Source organism: Schistocerca serialis, chromosome 6 (genome assembly GCF_023864345.2).
Source record: "Schistocerca serialis cubense isolate TAMUIC-IGC-003099 chromosome 6, iqSchSeri2.2, whole genome shotgun sequence".
NCBI lineage: Eukaryota > Metazoa > Arthropoda > Insecta > Orthoptera > Acrididae > Schistocerca > Schistocerca serialis.
In genome coordinates, this window is record NC_064643.1 from 413327418 (window position 1) to 413346373 (window position 18956).

At 39.5% G+C, this 18956-nt stretch overlaps 1 protein-coding gene across 1 annotated transcript in view; it reads left to right on the plus strand.

The window, feature by feature from the left end:
• LOC126484896 (dynein axonemal heavy chain 10) overlaps positions 1-18956 on the plus strand; it is a 1141797-nt gene that overhangs the window by 191939 nt on the left and 930902 nt on the right. Inside the window, exon 16 of the mRNA XM_050108495.1 lies at positions 3722-3917. Coding sequence (XP_049964452.1) covers positions 3722-3917 — 196 coding nt within the window. The remainder of the gene's footprint in view (positions 1-3721; positions 3918-18956) is intronic.

Genomic DNA, 18956 nt, shown 5'->3' on the forward strand with positions numbered 1-18956 from the left:
GTCATTTTAGTTTTCAGTTAAATTTTTGTAATTTTGACTGGTAAGAGCTGATACTCATCCTGTATCCCGCTACTGCAGAATAATACTGCAGCATTAAAACTTGAACGAGAGAAAAAAGCGAAAATAAAACTTAAACTGCAAAGGAAATGCACCATATAAAATAACAAAGTGTGCGTACAACTGTCTGTCAACAGCAAAATGTGTCAAAGGCTTTAGGAAGACTATGCAATGCTTCATAACAACAAATTTATACAAAAATTTTGTTCTACTATCTTCGGTCTCGTGCATGAGAAACTGGAGCGTATGAATGAAATGTGGAACTATTTTCTAACATAAAGCTTTTGATTGTATTAGGCCAAATAGGTATTTCATATAGGTACTTAGTGAATTATATTGCACTATAAAAATGATCATTATTCCCAAAACAATCTTACTTATTTGGTGTGTGTTACAATTGCTACAATATTAGAAAGGCCTGTTTTGTTTTATCCAGCACATGGTGACAAAATAGACGTAATCGGATCGAGAAACCATACCAGTCTTGGGTACTATTTGTGTTAACAGCTTTTTCAGTATTAGACGATGACATTTCGATTTTTCACGTAGCAAAAACTTTGATGAGCTTTTATGAGGTAATAGTTCTTTTGCAGAAAGGAAAGCACATAATGTAAAGTGGTAGCAAGATCAGAGAGAAAAATCGCTAGTACCTAAGTATTGAAGAAATGTGTACTGTCTTGCCTGTCTCTTGTCTTTACTGGTTTTAGATGCCCTATATTTAATTTTATGTCACACAGAAGAGCAGGCTATTAGTTGATAAGCAATAAAGAGTCCAGATTTACTGAAGAGCTCATGTTTTTAACCAAAAATAATCTCATTGAGTATTAATTGTGATTTTTTAATTTTTTTTATTTTTTAGAGGGGCAGGATGTCAAACGGGCCAACTGGGAGCAGGAGAGTCACTACAAGACATTTTAATTCCCACTGTCCTGAAATAGTTAAATGGCATCCATTGCAAAATATACATGTTTGAGTTCTACCGAGCGAAATACAGTGACACACAGTATAAGAATGTTGTTTGAAGAGGCATGGCACTGCACTTCGGCTCTCTTAAGACCAAATAGCATGTCTTACATTTCCTCGAAGATACATATTTTATGTATCAGACTCTTCAGAAAGATGTGCCTACAAAATGAACTTTGAAAAGTCTTTCTTTTCTTTTTTTATCTTTTGACATTATGATACGCAGAGCAGTCTGAGTTAGGGTGGGGAAGTGGGTAGTCTCCACGTGACCCGTGTTTACATTTAGTGATTTTTCTGTTTCCTCTTCATTTACTGCTCTCATGTCAAATGAAAACAAGATGGATTTCTGTGGCTGGAAGCTATCAAGTGAATTAAAATACATTCACATAATTATGGAAGGTTAAAATATGTTACTAGTTTCAGATTTTATTTTATTTCCACCTTTCTGACAGTCAAGCATTTATCGCCTTGCAGAACAATAAAGTTATTTTTGTCGGTTTGCTAAAGAAATTTGGCTTTTATTAAGCTTTCCTGCTGAGGCAGTAAATTTATTTGAAATGAAGTATTTAATTCCACACTGTTGGCTAATTTCAACTGTTCGCTGCATTTCAAGTGCACGTTTTCATCTTCTAGCACATATGGCATTATGTCATAGTAAAGAACCAAACATGAGATAATACAGTACTGGTACTCCAAGAAAATTTACATCCCATAAACCACACCTAAAAGCATAATATCAGATCGAGTCCTACGTCATTGGGAATCAGGACGTATTAATGTGCACTTTAAGGCGATCTATGCATTTTAGACTGGATCTGAAATCCAACGTTCTTGGAGTATCCTCTGATGCCTTGTTTCTTGTATGACATAATGTAAGCAAGATCTTTTAATGTTTTACATGTACGAACATATGGGCTTCCTGCGTCACAGTAGCTGCACAAGCGCGGTGACACCTCTTATCTGGCACTCTCTGGCAACTGCTGAAATGAATCTAACAGGTCGCGGGAAAATATTGCGAATTGTGGTTCGAAAACTGTTATTTTCAAAGTAAATTTCCTTTTATGCAAGATGAACTATGTGTGAGAGTGTACAATGAATTTCTTAGGTCACAGAGCGTTTACTCTCATTTAAAAATCAACTCTTTGGTGATGAACCATTTAGAAGAATTTCGAGCCCAGAAGATCAGAGATTTATGTTCAAATGGTTCAAATTGCTCTGAGCACTATGGGACTTAACATCTGAGGTCATCAGTTCCCTAGACTTATAAATCCTTAAACCTAACTAACATGAGGACAGAACACACATTCTTGCCTGAGGCAGGACTCCAACCTGCGACCGTAGCAGCAGCGTGGTTCCGGATTGACGCGCCTAGAACCGTTCGGTCACAATGGTCAGCCAGAGATTTATGTCGGTAGTAAAAATTTTACTGGCATATTTGTGTGATGTATCTTAAAGTGTGACATGCACTAAACAGATCAATATTATATGTCAAAGCTTAGCTTCTCTTGTAGCTTATTAATCCTCGAGACAAATATTATATGCAAAAGCTTTGCTTTTCTTGTAGCAACACTATATATATTAACTTAAACCATTAACTTTTTCTGTTAGTGGAATTAGAATTTATACTTTTGTAATACGAAAGTTTGCAGCGTACATGTTGCTGCAGATCAAAGATCTTTCCAAAACATGTTTTTCTCCCCAGAGTTTCATTTTCTAAAGGGCCGAGAAATTCTACGCTGCTGTATAAAACCGTATCCATTCAAAGGATTGATAAGTTTTACTGTTCCAATGGAATGAATACTGTCATTTAACATGGAATAAGTGTATTTTCACCCAGTAGAAAATGTATTTTTAACTGGGAGATCTGGGAAAAATCCTGGAATTTTTTTTCCTTGTCTGCATATACACCCTGTGTAATGCTTTCTTCCACTCTTGTGTGCCCATGAAATATTTCCATAAGTTAACTTATGGAAAATTTCATGGCCACAGTTCTTCTCGTGTGAAAACAGTGTTTATCTAAGGAGGGGCAGGGGAGGAAGAAAATACACTGAGAATAATTATAAGCATTCTAGTGAGTCCTGCTGGTCACATTGCAGAGAACTAAAAGTACTAACTATATTTTCCTTCTATGTTAAAGTGCCTCTCCTTTCAAAGAAAATGCAGGCAGATACACTAACTTACAAAAGTTCTAGCCACAGTTATGAAACAAGAAACAGAAATAATATTGATTTAGAATATACTAATTAAGTGCCAAAATAGTTTTAAATGTACTGGCATAACACTGTATAATAGACTACCTCTGGCAGTGAGAGGTAGTTACAAAACCTTTTAGTCAAAAGCTGTGTTTATGAGGTAAGAATTCTATAATATTATGGTATTCTAAAACTAACATTTAATTTTTAATCTAAATCTAATATGTAATATTAAGGTAAAATCTTATTATTGTATACATTCATAAGTGCAGTTATCAAAACTCATATAATGTACATGATGAGTTGTTGAGAATAAATATTAATATGAATACCTAGGGAATCTGAGACACTTTCTTTGTCCAGCTGATTTCTAATATGAATTTCTATATGAATAGATTTAAAAAAATAGTTTACAATTGTTCATTTGGGAAACAATATTGTGGTCATTAATACATGTTGATAAATTAGTCTTGGATGTCTTTGAAAATTACTGAATTTGTTTGTTGCAGATTTGTTGGACCATTCCTACCAACTGTGCAAAAGTGGGAAAAGGATTTAAGCACTGTTAGTGATGTTATGGATGAATGGTTCCTAGTGCAGAGAAAATGGTTATACTTGGAAGGGATATTTGTTGGTGGTGACATTCGTACTCAGCTCCCAGAAGAAGCACGAAAATTTGATGAGATTGACAAGACCTTTCGCAAGGTACCAAGTTTGTACACTGGTCTACTTAATAGATGGTACATCCACCTTTTTTACTGATATCAGTGGTGATGTGTCAAAGCATGGAAGCAGTGAGGCCTTATTAGGTTACTGGAGGGAGTTGTCATCACATCTGCACATGCAAGTCACCTAATTCCCATAAATTCCAAGGAGGTGATCCAACAGCTCTGATGCCGTGTATCATGACATCCCAACTATGTTTGATCTGGTTAGGATCTGATGAGTTGGGGGCTAGCACATGAATTAGAATTTGCCACTGTGTTCCTTGAACCACTCCATCACATTCCTGGCCTTGTGACATGGCACATTATCTTACTGAAAACTGCCATTACTATTTGGAAACATGATTGTTACGTGGTCTTCAACTAGTGTATCATACTGCTTGGCTGTCATGGTGTCTTTCACGAGCTCCACTGGACCCATGGATGCCCACATGAATGTTCCCCAGAGCGTAATGGAGCTGCCACCCACTTGTCTACAGGTGTCAAGGAGCTGTTCCCCTGGATGACGACAGATTCACACCTTCCCATCAATGTGATATGATTCATCAGCCCATGCAATGCTCTGCCACTGTGCTAGTGCCTAGTTCCATTGGTCACATGTCTATTTCAGTTGTAGTTGCCAATGTCATGGTATTTACATTGCACATGCATGGTTTGTCTGCATGCCCATTGTTAGGGGTGTTTGGTGCACTGTGTGTTCAGACACATTTGTACTCTGCTCAGCATTAAAGTCTGTTGTTAGTTCCATCACAGTTCGCTACCTGTCCTGTTTTACCAGTCTGGCCAGCCTATGACCTCTGACATCTGTGATGAGGGGTGGCCCCCCACCCCCATGATATTTTAATGTGGTTTTGCCACATGTTGAAGACGCTCGTCACAACCCTCCTCAAACACCTGATAAGTCATGCAGTTTCAGAAATGCTCATGCAAGCACCTGTTGTATCATAATCTGCCCTCAGTCAAATTAAGATAAATTACGCACCTTCCCCATTCTGCACATGGACAGCATGCTCACTTGTACTACGTGCACTATGTGTATGTCTGACTAGCAGTCTTTCCTTGTCAGGTGATGCTGCTATCATCTGAACAGGTTTATACTGATAGCAGGTTTGTTTTCATAATGTTCTGGCTGATCAGTATATACAATGTCATACAATGATGATGATAATGAGTCTCTTTTTCATGTTTGATCTTTACTTTGTGCTACACGCAGTTTGTTTCCTTTTCACAAGAAAATTAATTTTGTGTAATTTAGGCTCAACATGAAATAGGGAAAGCATGCCCCCTCAGCTCTATATTTAGCATAAAATTCTTATTCATTTTTCATCTTAAAAACATTGTTAAGAATTAGCTGATTACCCAGTAACTTTATTACTTTCAACTTCAACTTAATGTATTAACTTTAATGACATAATCTACAGAGCTACTAGGTACAGCATTTGTGAAGCAGTATGACAAGAAAATCATTTCCTTTTAAAAGTTTCTATTTGTTGAGATAGTCTCTTTTTATGTTATGGGTACATAGGCGATACTCAGATACAATCTGAATCACACACTGCTTTTGTATCCCATTTTTTTGAAAATAATTTTTTGGAGTACTCCAAGAATATGACATCTCTCTTGACCAGATAGTTTAAAGCTTTCAGTTCGATAACTAAGTTGAGAGCATTATTGAACTCTTCATTTTCATACCACTATGAAGAATCTATCATAAGGAATTTATACTGAAATCAGATATGATTTGAAGATATTATTATTTTATTTGAAACAAATTTTTCAATCCAATTAATGGTAACATTTGTGATTTCTGCTTATCCTCTTAATATTTTCATTTGATGCTTTGTGTCATGATTCAATTGATTGACTATTCTCATTTTTTACTCAGAAGACTAGCTAGAATCACACAAGGCTAATGCAACAGAACAGGAGACAGGCAACATTAATATTTTTTCAGTATTTATAGAGCAGTATGAAGGATATCGCAATCAGAGGACTGATGTTTATAAAGTTTTGAAAGAATACTGTAATCAAACAACAGTGCCTTTACTTTAGAAGGACCACAAACCATGCTTCAGCATACACAGTGATAAGGAAAATACAATAAACCGCATTTTCTTCTTATAGTTATAATTTAAATGCAGTATGAAACATGATGAATTTCAAATAATAAATAGCTCTCACCACCCTTTTTGAATGATGGATAGAACCTGGAGAACAGAAAGATGTGCGTCTGCGTTTACATACTCAATGAGATGGTGATTCAACAAGAAAGACTGCAGTTAATTGTAAAACTTAATATAAAGGTATTTACACTATCTCAAAAGAATTATGAGTTCAAGATATCAACTAGATTTAAGTGTTACTTGATCTTACTGTGCTGAATTCCAGAATGGAATTTCTTAAGATCAGTTCCAAACCAAACACTTTGAATTCTTTTTCTACGTTGGTACTGTTGAAAATTTCCCCCCTACAGTTCATATTTCCCTCAAATGCTTCTGAGAGTGATATATATCTGATGGGTGCAAGGTAAATACAATAGGTCTTTCTCCAATAGTTTTAAATCAAAATAAGCACACCACTAAAAGTGCTCGTACTTGATGCTGTTGTGACAAAAAGTAATGCTTGTGTCCTTTAGTGCAATGAGGTGGATGAACACTCTAGAAAATATCATACACTATAGAATGATTAAAAAATAAATGTATTTATTTACAGAATATCAATATATTCAGTATAAAGCATACATGCCCTCGTGTCCAGCAGTGTCTCTGCAGGCCCCCCCCCCCCCCCCCCCGCTCCCTCCATCCCCCCCCCCCCCCCCCCCCCCGCGCTCTCTCTCTCTCTCTCTCTCTCTCTCTCTCTGTTCCACGAGTGTGCTAGGTTTGTAAGATCCCACTGGTGTCTTGCAGTGTGGTAAGATTTCACTGCACTGTCATCCATGCCATGTACTCGACATGAGGTGGGAGTAGTCTTGTGATAACCTGAAGATAATCTGAGGCAAAGCTTTGAGTACAGCGGTATAGAAAGACGCACAGACCAATCACAATTGCAGGTAGTGGGTGATGCAAATTTTCTGTCCTCCAGTGCATGTGTAGTGCCACCTAGTGATGCCTGGCAAGCCATGTATAGTAGCAGTTTGCAGTGGCTGTTATTTTGGAGACATATGAGAGGCATGTGATGTGATGTGTGCAGCCCATGTTCAACCCCCCAAAAATTGCACCAAGTTATTGCAAAGTATGAGTGCAGGCGATGATGTGGAAGGGAGGAGACTACACCTGACAACCAGAATTCTCTGCTTCAGTCAATATTGCTTACTGAACTTGTGCTTTCACAAATCTGCTTATGCTCACTAACCAATTGTTGCTTTGCTTACTCTGAAACTGAATAAGTGCAGTGAGCATTTGGTCTCCTGAAGTTGCCATTGCCTACAAAATTTAAATCACTTTTTGAGTAGATAAAAAAATGAAGAAAAAAAAATGAAGAAATATGTCTGCTTGTGTCTGTATGTGTGGATGGATATGTGCGTGTGTACGAGTGTATACCTGTCCTTTTTTCCCCCTAAGGTAAGTCTTTCCGCTCCCGGGATTGGAATGACTCCTTACCCTCTTCCTTAAAACCCACTTCCTTTCGTCTTCCCCTCTCCTTCCCTCTTTCCTGATGAGGCAACAGTTTGTTGCGAAAGCTTGAATTTTGTGTGTATGTTTGTATTTGTTTGTGTGTCTATCGACCTGCCAGCGCTTTTGTTCGGTAAGTCACCTCATCTTTGTTTTTATATATAAATTTTTCCCACGTGGAATGTTTCCTTCCATTATATAAAAAATGAAGTGATTTAGACACTTTCCTCACCTGGCTCTTTATAGAAAAGGAAATTTTAGTTATATCTGCTGACAATGAAAGAACTCTTGATTAGTTCAGTGTGCAGAGATTCTGAATCTTCTTCCCTGAATCCCAAGTAGTCACATATTGCCAACTCTTTGCCTGAAATGTCCGTCATGTCCTTTGGTGTAACTAATTGCTGAACACTCTAGAACACATAAAACACTCTAGAATGATTAAAATATAAATGTATTTATTTACAATATATTCAGATATTCAGAATAAAGCATACATAACTTTGTATCCCGGAGCACTCAGCCTCCACAAGTACTGGTTTACAATTCTCACTAGCTGTCAGAGTAGTAGTGTTGTGCTAGGTTTTTAAAGTCCTCATTGACATTATGCTACATCTGTAAGGTCTGACTGGTGTGGAACTATGTTCATGAAGCCTTACTGCATTCTCATCCATATGCTTCGCATAATCTGAGAGTGATCTGACGATAATTTGTGTCGGAGATCTGAGTGCAGTGGCTTAAAAAGATGTCCAGACCAATCACAATTGCGGACAGTGAGGTAATAAAAATTTGGCATCCTTTGGTGGCATATGCAGGGACGTAGGTTGCAGTAGTTACTTGGAGAAGAAGAGAATTGCTCAGGATAGAGTATCATGGAGAGCTGCATCAAGACCACAACAACAACAACAACAACAACAACTGCTACTACTACTACTACTACTACTACTTTAGCAACTATAACATCAAATTAATTTTTCTAGCAACTGTAACAGATAAACTTCTAGTTGATTCCTGGTCAGTTATAAAATGCTACAGCGAATAGAACAATCACTGGTGGTGACACCTACAACGTGCTGACATGAGGAAAGTTTCCAATCGCTTTCTCATATACAAACAGCAGTTGACCGGCATTGCCTGGTGAATCGTTGTTGTGATGCCTTGTGTAATGAGTAGAAATGCATACCATCATGTTTTTGACTATGATAAAGGTGGGATTGTAGCATGTCGCGATTGCAGTTTATCGTATCACGACATTGCTGCTCGCATTGGTCGAGATCCTATGACTGTTAGCAGAATATGGAATCGGTGGGTGAACCTTGTGTGAATACTCTGAAAAGCTAATCATTTGCATATCACAGCATCTTCTTCCTGTCAGTTAAATTTCACGTCTGTAGCACATCATCTTCATGGTTTAGCAATTTTAATGACCAGTAGTGTATTTGTACGGAGTGTAGCTATGTATAGAAGTGAAAAATGGATGGTAAACAGTTTGTGGTGCTACAGAAGAGTGTTAACAATTAGATGGCTTGGTCACATAACTAATGAGGGGGTACTGAATAGAACTGGGGAAAAGAGAAATTTGTATTACAACCTGACTAAAAGAGGGGACACATTGATAGGACACATTCTCAGGCATCAAGGGATCACCAATTTATTAGTGGAGGGAAGTGTGGGGGTTAAAAATGGGGATGTAGGTTGCCGTAGTTACTTGGAGATGAAGAGAGCATCATGGAGAGCTGCATGAAGACCACAACAACAACAACAACAACAACTGCTACTACTACTACTACTACTACTACTACTACTTTAGCAACTATGACATCAAATTAATTTTTCTAGCAACTGTAACAGATAAACCTCTAGTTTATTCCTTAACAGTTATAAAATGCTATAGTGAATAGAACAATCATTCAGTAATGCTCACACTGTGTCATCTTCCTATGAAAAGCATCTGCAAAGATATCTCTCCATATACTAGCCTGAATCGGAAGTACATCTTCCCATCAGTCCAATAACCTTTCAACCATGTATGTTGCACTGTCTGTGGGAATGAGCTAAAATATATATTTTCATTAGTATTTTATGTCATTGCCCACCTGATAGGAACAAAAATGCTGTCCATTCGCTTTTCAACAACATAACATAAAGTCCATTGTGGTCCATTACAATGCTAGTTGTAGGTTTAAACATTCTGGGCTGGGGCAGTATAGGAAAGTTCTAGTGTAGATATTGTTTAATAAGATTTGAGTTATTTGTTTTGGATAATACATTGGGTATTCTCTCAGGAACTTGTTGAGTCACACTTTATTCTTTTGAGTAACAACAGTTTGGCTGCTCCAAGGATTAAACAGCGCAGTAAAATTACGTATTACATTCAACAGAGAACTCTGTTTCTTGAGCAGTTCTGGGTACTTTCAGACTCAGTAAATTACTTATGCATTACACAGACAGATTCTAGGTAAAAGGACAAAAGTGTACACAGTCTATGGGAGTGAGATTCCCCCCCCCCCCTCCCCCTCTCCCTGTACAAAACTGCTGGAGAACCCCCTCATCTGCTCAAGAAGATACTTCATACTGTGACCACGTCTAGTCAGGGGCATAAGCTGTCCTAAGATCCTTAAAACGTGAGTCTACTCATGATGTTACTAACAGCAATATGGAAAGGATGGGTTGCTACTTACCACATAAAGGAAGCATGGAGTTTCAGACAGCAACAATAAAAAAAAAGATGGCTAAAATAATAAGCTTTCACACACAATCACACAAGCACAACTTACACAGACATAGCCACCGTGTCTGGGCACTAGAGTACAAATGTGTCTGTATCAGATGTGAATTAGTATCCATTGGGATGGCTGGGATGTAGCATTGGGTGGAGAGTGAGGAAGCAGCAGGGCACAGCTGAGGAAGAGTCTCTGTTGCCTATGGAAGCATGCAGAGACATGGTGGGAATGGGATTCAGCTACTAGGTGCAGTGTCGGCTGGCTGTGCTGTGTGCTGAGTAGAGGAGAGAAGTACAGAACAGGAAAATTCAAATAGGATTGTTAGCGGGATAGAGGGTGTATGTGGTGCTGGAGTGGGAGAAAGAAGATAGGTGGATGGGGGACAGGGACTAGTAAAGGTTGAGGCCAGGGGCAATATGGGATGAAGGATATGCTGTAGGAACAGTTCTCACCTGCAAAATTCAGAAAAGCTAGTGTTGGTGTTAAGAATCCAGATAGTGCAGGCTGTGAAGCATCCACTAAAGTGAAGCACATCACATTGAGCAGCATGTTCAGCAACTGGGTGGTCTAGCTGTTTCTTGGCCCAGTTACCAATGGGTATTTGTACAGACAGACAGTTTGTTAGTCAGGCCTATGTAGAAAGTGTTATAGGGGTTGCAGCTTAGTTTGAAGATCACATGGTTGCTTCCACAGGTAGCCCAGCCTTCAATGTGGTATGAGATGCCTGTGACAGAACTGAGTAGGTGACGGTGCGAGGATGTATAGGATAGGTTTTGCATCAAGGTCTATTGCAGGCATATGAGCTGTGAGGCAGGGGGTTGGGAGTGGGAGTGGAGTATTGAATGACAAGGATATTGCATGGGTTTGGTGGGCAGCAGAATACTGATGTGAGAGGGGATGTGGGGGGGAAGGGGGGGGGGTGAGGATAGTCAGTAAGATATTCCTTATTTCAGGGCATGACTAGTGGTAGTCAAAACCCTGGTTCAGCCCTGGACGGTACTGAGTTATGAAAGGTGTGCTCCTTTGTGATTGGACAATGGATACGTGGAAGGTGGTGTTTGACTTGAGAGACAAGCAATGAAGGTCTGTTTCTGGACAAAGTTGGGATGGTAATTCCAATCTGTGAAGACCTCAGGGAGACCCTTGGCATATTTGGAGACAGACAGCTCGTCACTACAGATGCAATGAACACAGATGGATAGACTATATGGAATGGGTGATGGCTGTTGAAGTTAGTAGTTAGTCATAGGCAGGTTTAATGCGGATGATTCAATGATGTAACCATCCTTGAAGTGGAGATAAAGTTCTAGGAAGCTGACTTGTTGTATTGACGAGTACCAGCTGAAGTGAATGAGGGGGGCTCTGGAGAAATGTGTATGTGTCCCCACCCTTGGTTCAAATCTTGAAGATGTCGTCAATGAATCTGAACCAGGTTATGGGTTTGAGATTCAGGGTGGTTAGGAAGGGTCCTTCTTGGTGGCCCATGAAAGGTTGCCATAATGTGGTGCCATGTGTCTGCCCATTGCTGTACTACAGGTCTGTCTCTAGGTGATGCCTCCAAAGACCTGAGTCAGTTCGCTCCTCCATCCAACTCTGATTCACCATCACTGCCCCCACATCACCCCCTGTTAACTTTTCAGAATTTCTTAACCTCAAAATTTGCCTCACCATCATTCCTCAAATCCCTCAGCGTGGGAACCACCTTAACATTTGCAATCAGTCGCCTAAAAACTGATTCCAACTTCTAATCTTAACCAGCCAACAAAGACTGCGTCATTGTGGTTATGAACCACAGGCACTGCCTTACAGAGGCACTCTGCCAGCTCTCAGATACGATCGCCTATAGCCTCTGCCACGTTGGTCGCATTTCATTAATGCATCAGGATCTTAAGTCCCTCCACAAACCCTTAGGTCAATTCCACAACCCCTTATCAGCTTATCCACATTCCTCCAGAATCCCAATACCTTCTCCCCCACTCAGTTTGACTGTTCCTTGTCGAACCCTTCCTTGAAGTTGATTTCTACCTAAAAGATGGCTTCATTAATACCTCTGCCCATGTCAGACCTACCATCCACCAACAATATCTCCACTTCAAAAGCTGTCATCCGTTCCTTGCCAAGAAGTTCCTTCTGTACTGCCTAGTCACCTGTGGTTATTGTATCTGTAGTGCCGAGCTGTTATTCTCTAAATATGCCATGGGTCTCATTGAGGCCTTGACAGACTGAAATTGTCCTCACAACTGAGTCCAGAAATAAATCTTCCATGCCTTGTCTCACCACCACCCAGGACTGGAGCAACTGAATCACAGTCTTGACAAGAGTTTCAACTATCTCTTGTCATGCCATGAAATGAGAATATCCTTCCAATCTCTCCCACAGTGGTACCCCAATGTCCACTGAAGCTGCACAGTACTTGTCCATTCCTATCCACCCCTGCCCCCAACCCCTTGCATCATGGTTCATATCCTGCAATAGACCTAGATGCAAAACATGTTCTATACATCCCCACCCATGAACCATGGACCTTGCCGTTGTTGGGGAGGCTTGCGTGCCTCAGCGATACAGATAGCTGTACTGTAGGTGCAACCACAATGGAGGGGTGTCTGTTGAGAGGCCAGGCAAACATGTGGTTCCTGAAGAGGGGCAGCAGCCTTTTCAGTAGCTGCAGGGGCAATAGTCAGGATGATTGACTGTTCTGGCCTTGTAACACTAACCAAAACGGCCTTGCTGTGCTGGTACTGGGAATGGCTGAAAGCAAGGGGAAACTACAGCTGTAATTTTTCCTGAGGGCATGCAGCTTTACTGTATGGTTAAATGATGATGGCGTCCTCTTGGGTAAAATACTCCGGAGGTAAAATAGTCCCCCATTTGGATCTCCGGGTGGGGACTACTCAGGAGGACGTCGTTATCAGGAGAAAGAAAACTGGCATTCTACTGATTGGAGCGTGAAATGTCAGATCCACTAATCAGGCAGGTGGGTTAGAAAATTTAAAAAGGGAAATGGATAGGTTAAAGTTAGATATAGTGGGAATTAGTGAAGTTCGGTGGCAGGAGGAACAAGACTTTTTGTCAAGCGAATACAGGGTTATAAATACAAAATCAAATAGGGGTAATTCAGGAGTAGGTTTAATATTGAACAAAAAAGTGGAGTGCAGGTAAGCTACTGCAAACAGCATAGTTAACGCGTTATTGTGGCCAAGGTAGGCACGAAGCCCATGCCTACACAGTAGTACAAGCTTATATGCCAACTAGCTCAGCAGATGACGAAGAAATTGAAGAAATGTATGATGAAATAAAAGAAATTATTCAGATAGTGAAGAGAGATGAAAATTTAATAATCATGGGTGACTGGAATTCGGTAGTAGGAAACGGGAGAGCAGGGAACATAGAAGGTGAATATGGATTGGGGGGAAGAAATGAAAGAGGAAGCCACCTGGCAGAGTTTTGCACAGAGCACAACTTAATCATAGCTAACACTTGGTTCAAGAATCATAAAAGAAGGTTGTATACATGGAAGAAGCCTGTAGATACTGACAGGTTTCAATAGATTATATAATGGTAAGACAAAGATTTAGGAACCAGGTTTTAAATTGTAAGACATTTCCACGGGCAGATGTGGACTCTGACCACAATTTATTGGTTATGAACTGTAGATTAAAACTGAAGAAACTGCAAAAAGGTGGGAATTTTAGGAGATGGGACTTGGATAAACTGAAAGAACCAGAGGTTGTACAGAGTTTCAGGGAGAGCTTAAGGAAACAATTGACAGGAATGGGGGAAACAAAGACAGTAGAAGAAGAATGGGTAGCTTTGAGGGATGAAATAGTGAAAGCAGCAGAGGATCAAGTAGATAAAAAGATGAGGGCTAGTGGAAATCCATGGGTAACAGAAGAAATATTGAACTTAATTGATGAAAGGAGAAAATATAAAAATTCTGTAAATGAAGCAGGCAAAAACGAATACAAACGTCTCAAAAATGAGATCGACAGGAAGTGAAAAATGGCTAAGCAGGGATGGCTAGAAGACAAATGTAAGGATGTAGAGGCTTATCTCACTAGGGGTAATATAGATACTGCCTACAGGAAAATTAAAGAGACCTTTGGAGAAAAGAGAACCACTTGTATGAATATCAAGACTCAGATGCAAGCCCAGTTCTAAGCAAAGAAGGGAGAGCAGAAAGATGGAAGGAGTATATAGAGGGTCTATACAAAGGCGATGTACTTGAGGACAATATTATTGAAATGGAAGAGGATGTAGATGAAGATGAAATGGGAGATATGATACTGCGTGAAGAGTTTGACAGAGCACTGAAAGACCTGAATCAAAACAAGGCCCCAGGAGTAGACAACATTCCATTAGAAGTACTGACAGCTTTGGGAGAGCCAGACCTGACAAAACTCTACCATCTGGTGAGCAAGATGTATGAGACAGGCAAAATACCCTCAGACTTCAAGAAGAATATAATAATTCCAATCCCAAAGAAAGCAGCTGTTGACAGATGTGAAAATTACTGAACTATCAGTTTAATAAGTCACAGCTGCAAAATACTAACGCGAATTCTTTACAGACGAATGGAAAAACTAGTAGAAGTCGACCTCGGGGAAGATCAGTTTGGATTCCGTAGAAATATTGGAACACGTGAGGCAATACTGACCCTACGACTTATCTTAGGAGCTAGATTAAGGAAAGGCAAACTTATGTTTCTAGCATTTGTAGACTTAGAGAAAGCTTTTGACAATGTTGACTGGAATACTCTCTTTCGAATTCTGAAGGTGGCAGGGGTAAAAGACAGGTAGCGAAAGGCTATTTACAATTTGTACAGAAACCAGATGGCAGTTATAAGAGTTGAGGGACATGAAAGGGAAGCAGTGGTTGGGAATGGAGTGAGACAGGGCTGTAACCTCTCCCCGATGTTATTCGATCTGTATATTGAGCAAGCAGTAAAGGAAACAAAAGAAAAATTCGGAGTAGGTATTAAAATCCATGGGGAATAAATAAAAACTTAGAGGTTCGCTGATGACATTGTAATTCTGTCAGAGACAGCAAAGGAATTGGAAGAGCAGTTTAACGGAATATATAGTGTCTTGAAGGAGGATATAAGATGAACATCAACAAAAGCAAAACAAGGATAATGGAATGTAGTCGAATTTTTCAGGTGATGCTGAGGGAATTAGATTAGGAAATGAGACACTTAAAGTAGTAAAGGAGTTTTGCTATTTGGGGAGCAAAATAACTGATGATGGTCGAAGTAGAGAGGATATAAAATTTAGACTGGCAATGGCAAGGAAAGTGTTTCTGAAGATGAGAAATTTGTTAACATTGAGTATAGATTTAAGTGTCAGGAAGTCGTTTCTGAAAGTATTTGTATGGAGTGTAGCCATGTATTGAAGTGAAACGTGGACGATAAATAGTTTGGACAAGAAGAGAATAGAAGCTTTTGAAATGTCGTGCTACAGAAGAATGCTGAAGATTAGATGGGTAGATCACATAACTAATGAGGACGTATTGAATAGGATTGGGCAGAAGAGAAATTTGTGGCGCAACTTGACTAGAAGAAGGGATGAGTTATTAGGACATGCTCTGAGGCATCAAGGGACGACCAATTTAGTATTGGAGGGCAGCGTGGAGGGTAAAAATCGCAGAGGGAGACCAAGAGATGAATACACCTGCAGATTCAGAACAATGTAGGTTGCAGTAGTTACTGGGAGATGAAGAAGCTTGCACAGGATAGAGTAGCATGGAGAGCTGCATCAAACCAGTCTCAGGACTGAAGACCACAACAACAACAACACATTCTTCCACTCCCACCTACTCCAGTCCTGTTGCTTGCATCTCATACTCCATCCTGTGAAAGCAGCTACACGATCTACAAACTAGGCTGCAACCACTGTACCGCTTCCAATGTGAGTATAATAATTAACAAGCTGTCTGTTCATATGTTGGGCTTCTACCAAAATATGTCCAAGAAACAGCTGGATCCCCCACTTGCTGAATTCATTGCCCAACATGATGTGCCTCACTTAAATGATTGCTTCACAGCTTGTGGCATCTAGGTTCTTCCTACCAACAAGAGCTTTTCTGATCTGCATAGATGGGAACTCTCCCTACAAAATATCCTTTGTTCTATTAACCATTTGCTAGTCTATCTCATCTATCCAACTATCCCATTCCCTGCTCCCACTCCACCTCTACACACATCTTCTGTTCCATCAACTCTCCTACTAGACTTACTGCTCTTCTCCACTTGTCTCCTTTCTCCCACCCTTTCTCCCTCCTCAATGCCTCACCCCTCATCGAGTGCAGCTTCTTGACACTGCACCTATCGGCACTATCCTGTCCCCATCACACCCCTGCATGATCCCACAGGCAAGACAGCATCTCCTTTCACCCCTACCCTGCTGTCATTCTCCTGCCCCATCCATGACACCTCCTTAACCCCACCATACAACCCAAGAAATTGTTTCTCACATTAGGTTCAGTCGAATTCCTGTTCCATCAGTCAGTGACACCATGGGTGTGTTCTAACACTCTGACAACTTAAAGTGTGAGTGTGGATCTGGGTTATATTGGCTTATTCCCCCAAAACACCTTCGACTTCTTTATGAGGTGTCTTACTTGGAATTTGCAGCCACTCTTCTGTACTGAGTAGCCAGCTGCTGGAAACCCTCTTGACTTCTGCCTCCGTAAAATAACACTAGGTACAATAATTTTTAGACTCTTTCTACGAAATAAGCAGACATACAAACTACTGGAAACCCTATTGACTTCTTCTCCATCGAATAACACTATGTACAGGGATTTTTAGACTCTTTCTACTTATGAAATAAGCAGACATACAAACTTTACTTTTCATCAACTGACAATGTGTTTGACCTCCATACACAATAAAAATTTCACTTTCCACATGAATATGTAACTTCCTGCAAGTCTTTTGTATAGTCAGATGTTAAAAACAAACTAAGTTACAATTAAAAGGAAGTTGGCTAGGATACTATGACCTTTCTTAACATGAATCATAAAATGAATCTTGCCTCTAACAAGATTGCATCAAGAGTCTACAAGAGTACTTTTTCAACTGTTCTTGTTTTAATAACAGTAGTCAATGACACAATAAGCACAGAGCTGCTTATAAACTCCATGGTTCTTCCTTACAATCTTACTAAAACATCCATGGATTGCCCGACAGGTACTTGCTGGTGCCATCCGACTGCCGTGTCTACTTTCTTCCTGCGACTGATTTTAAACCTGCACACACAAACGTGTGAGGTGCAGTAGGTAGGATTCTACCATCCCACACTCATATCCAGAATATCGTGTGTTTGAGACCGATACGGTAGAAGGCTGAGTTGTTCTAGAATTTACACAGAAATTCTCGAATCCCTGCAGTGCATATGTGTGTGTGTGTGTGTGTGTGTGTGTGTGTGTGTGTGTGTGTGAGAGAGAGAGAGAGAGTGAGAAAGGGGGGGGGGGAAGCTGTGCTCGTGTAGATGTGTCTGTTTCTTTTATTTCTTAAAAAGAATTTTGTCCAAAGGTTTAATATTATAATTTACAAATTTTTCCATTATGCATACCTTCGATTCAGCCACTCCTGTATGTGGTGAGTAGCAATGTATCTACATCTACATCTACATACATACTCCGCAAACCACTGCATGGTGCATTTTGGAGGGTACTCTGTGCCATTACTAGTCATCTCCTTTCCTGTCCCACTCACAGATAAAGTGACAGAAAAACAGATGCCTGTGTGGTGTAACATCACAGAATTGTTCACATTTACATTCATAATCCTGCTTCTAGTGCAAACATGGGAAATGCGTGGCTTTAATATACTGTTATTTGAGTTTTAATTATATTTCAAAGGGATATTTTTTTTTTTTAACGGTATATGAGTGTCATGCCTGATTGAAGTATGTGAGCCATTTTGAATCTAAGTCACCCATTTAGTATTAACTGGTCACTCTTGTGCCTGACGTGCATGCCAAAGAGATGTATAGCATGACTCTGTAACATCTCAAAATAATTATGTGTTAACTTTTCTTTGTTCTCATGAGAAGTGTTTCAGAAAAAGTTCAGTTTACTCTACTGAGCAATCTGCAACTCATATGAAAAAGTATATTAATATTAAATAGGAAAGATGATTGTATTCTTTAGATGTCAGTGATAAAAGTAGATCAAAATTGAGTTCACAGTTATATACTGCTCTAATTATTAGCAACCTTTTCTTGAAACTGATTTAACCTGCTCATGAGAAGAAGTCCAAGAGGAAGAAACATTATAATGCCTCCATAAGAGCCCTAATCCTCTTACCTTATCGAGTGATCTTAATGTGAAACATACATTGTTGGCATTATGGGATACATCTTTATATTTGGAAATGGCAACATGATTTTAACTTTTTGGCATAACAGAAAGGCACAGATGATGCTCCTTACCTTTATTCCCAGGTTTTTAAGATAGTAGAATTTGTGCATATGCTGTGTATGTTTTCTAATTCCAAAGTGACCGTATCCGTCATGTATGTACACAATGAAGGTCTTACACAGTTTCATCTTGTACAAAAATATGCCGATGTTGGATATTTGTAGTTCTATTACAGTAAGACACATTGTTCTAAGAGTTTATGTTTATCTAAATCTTTCAGTTTTCCTGACATTTCTTGAATTTTCTGAATAATTAATTTAAATTTTG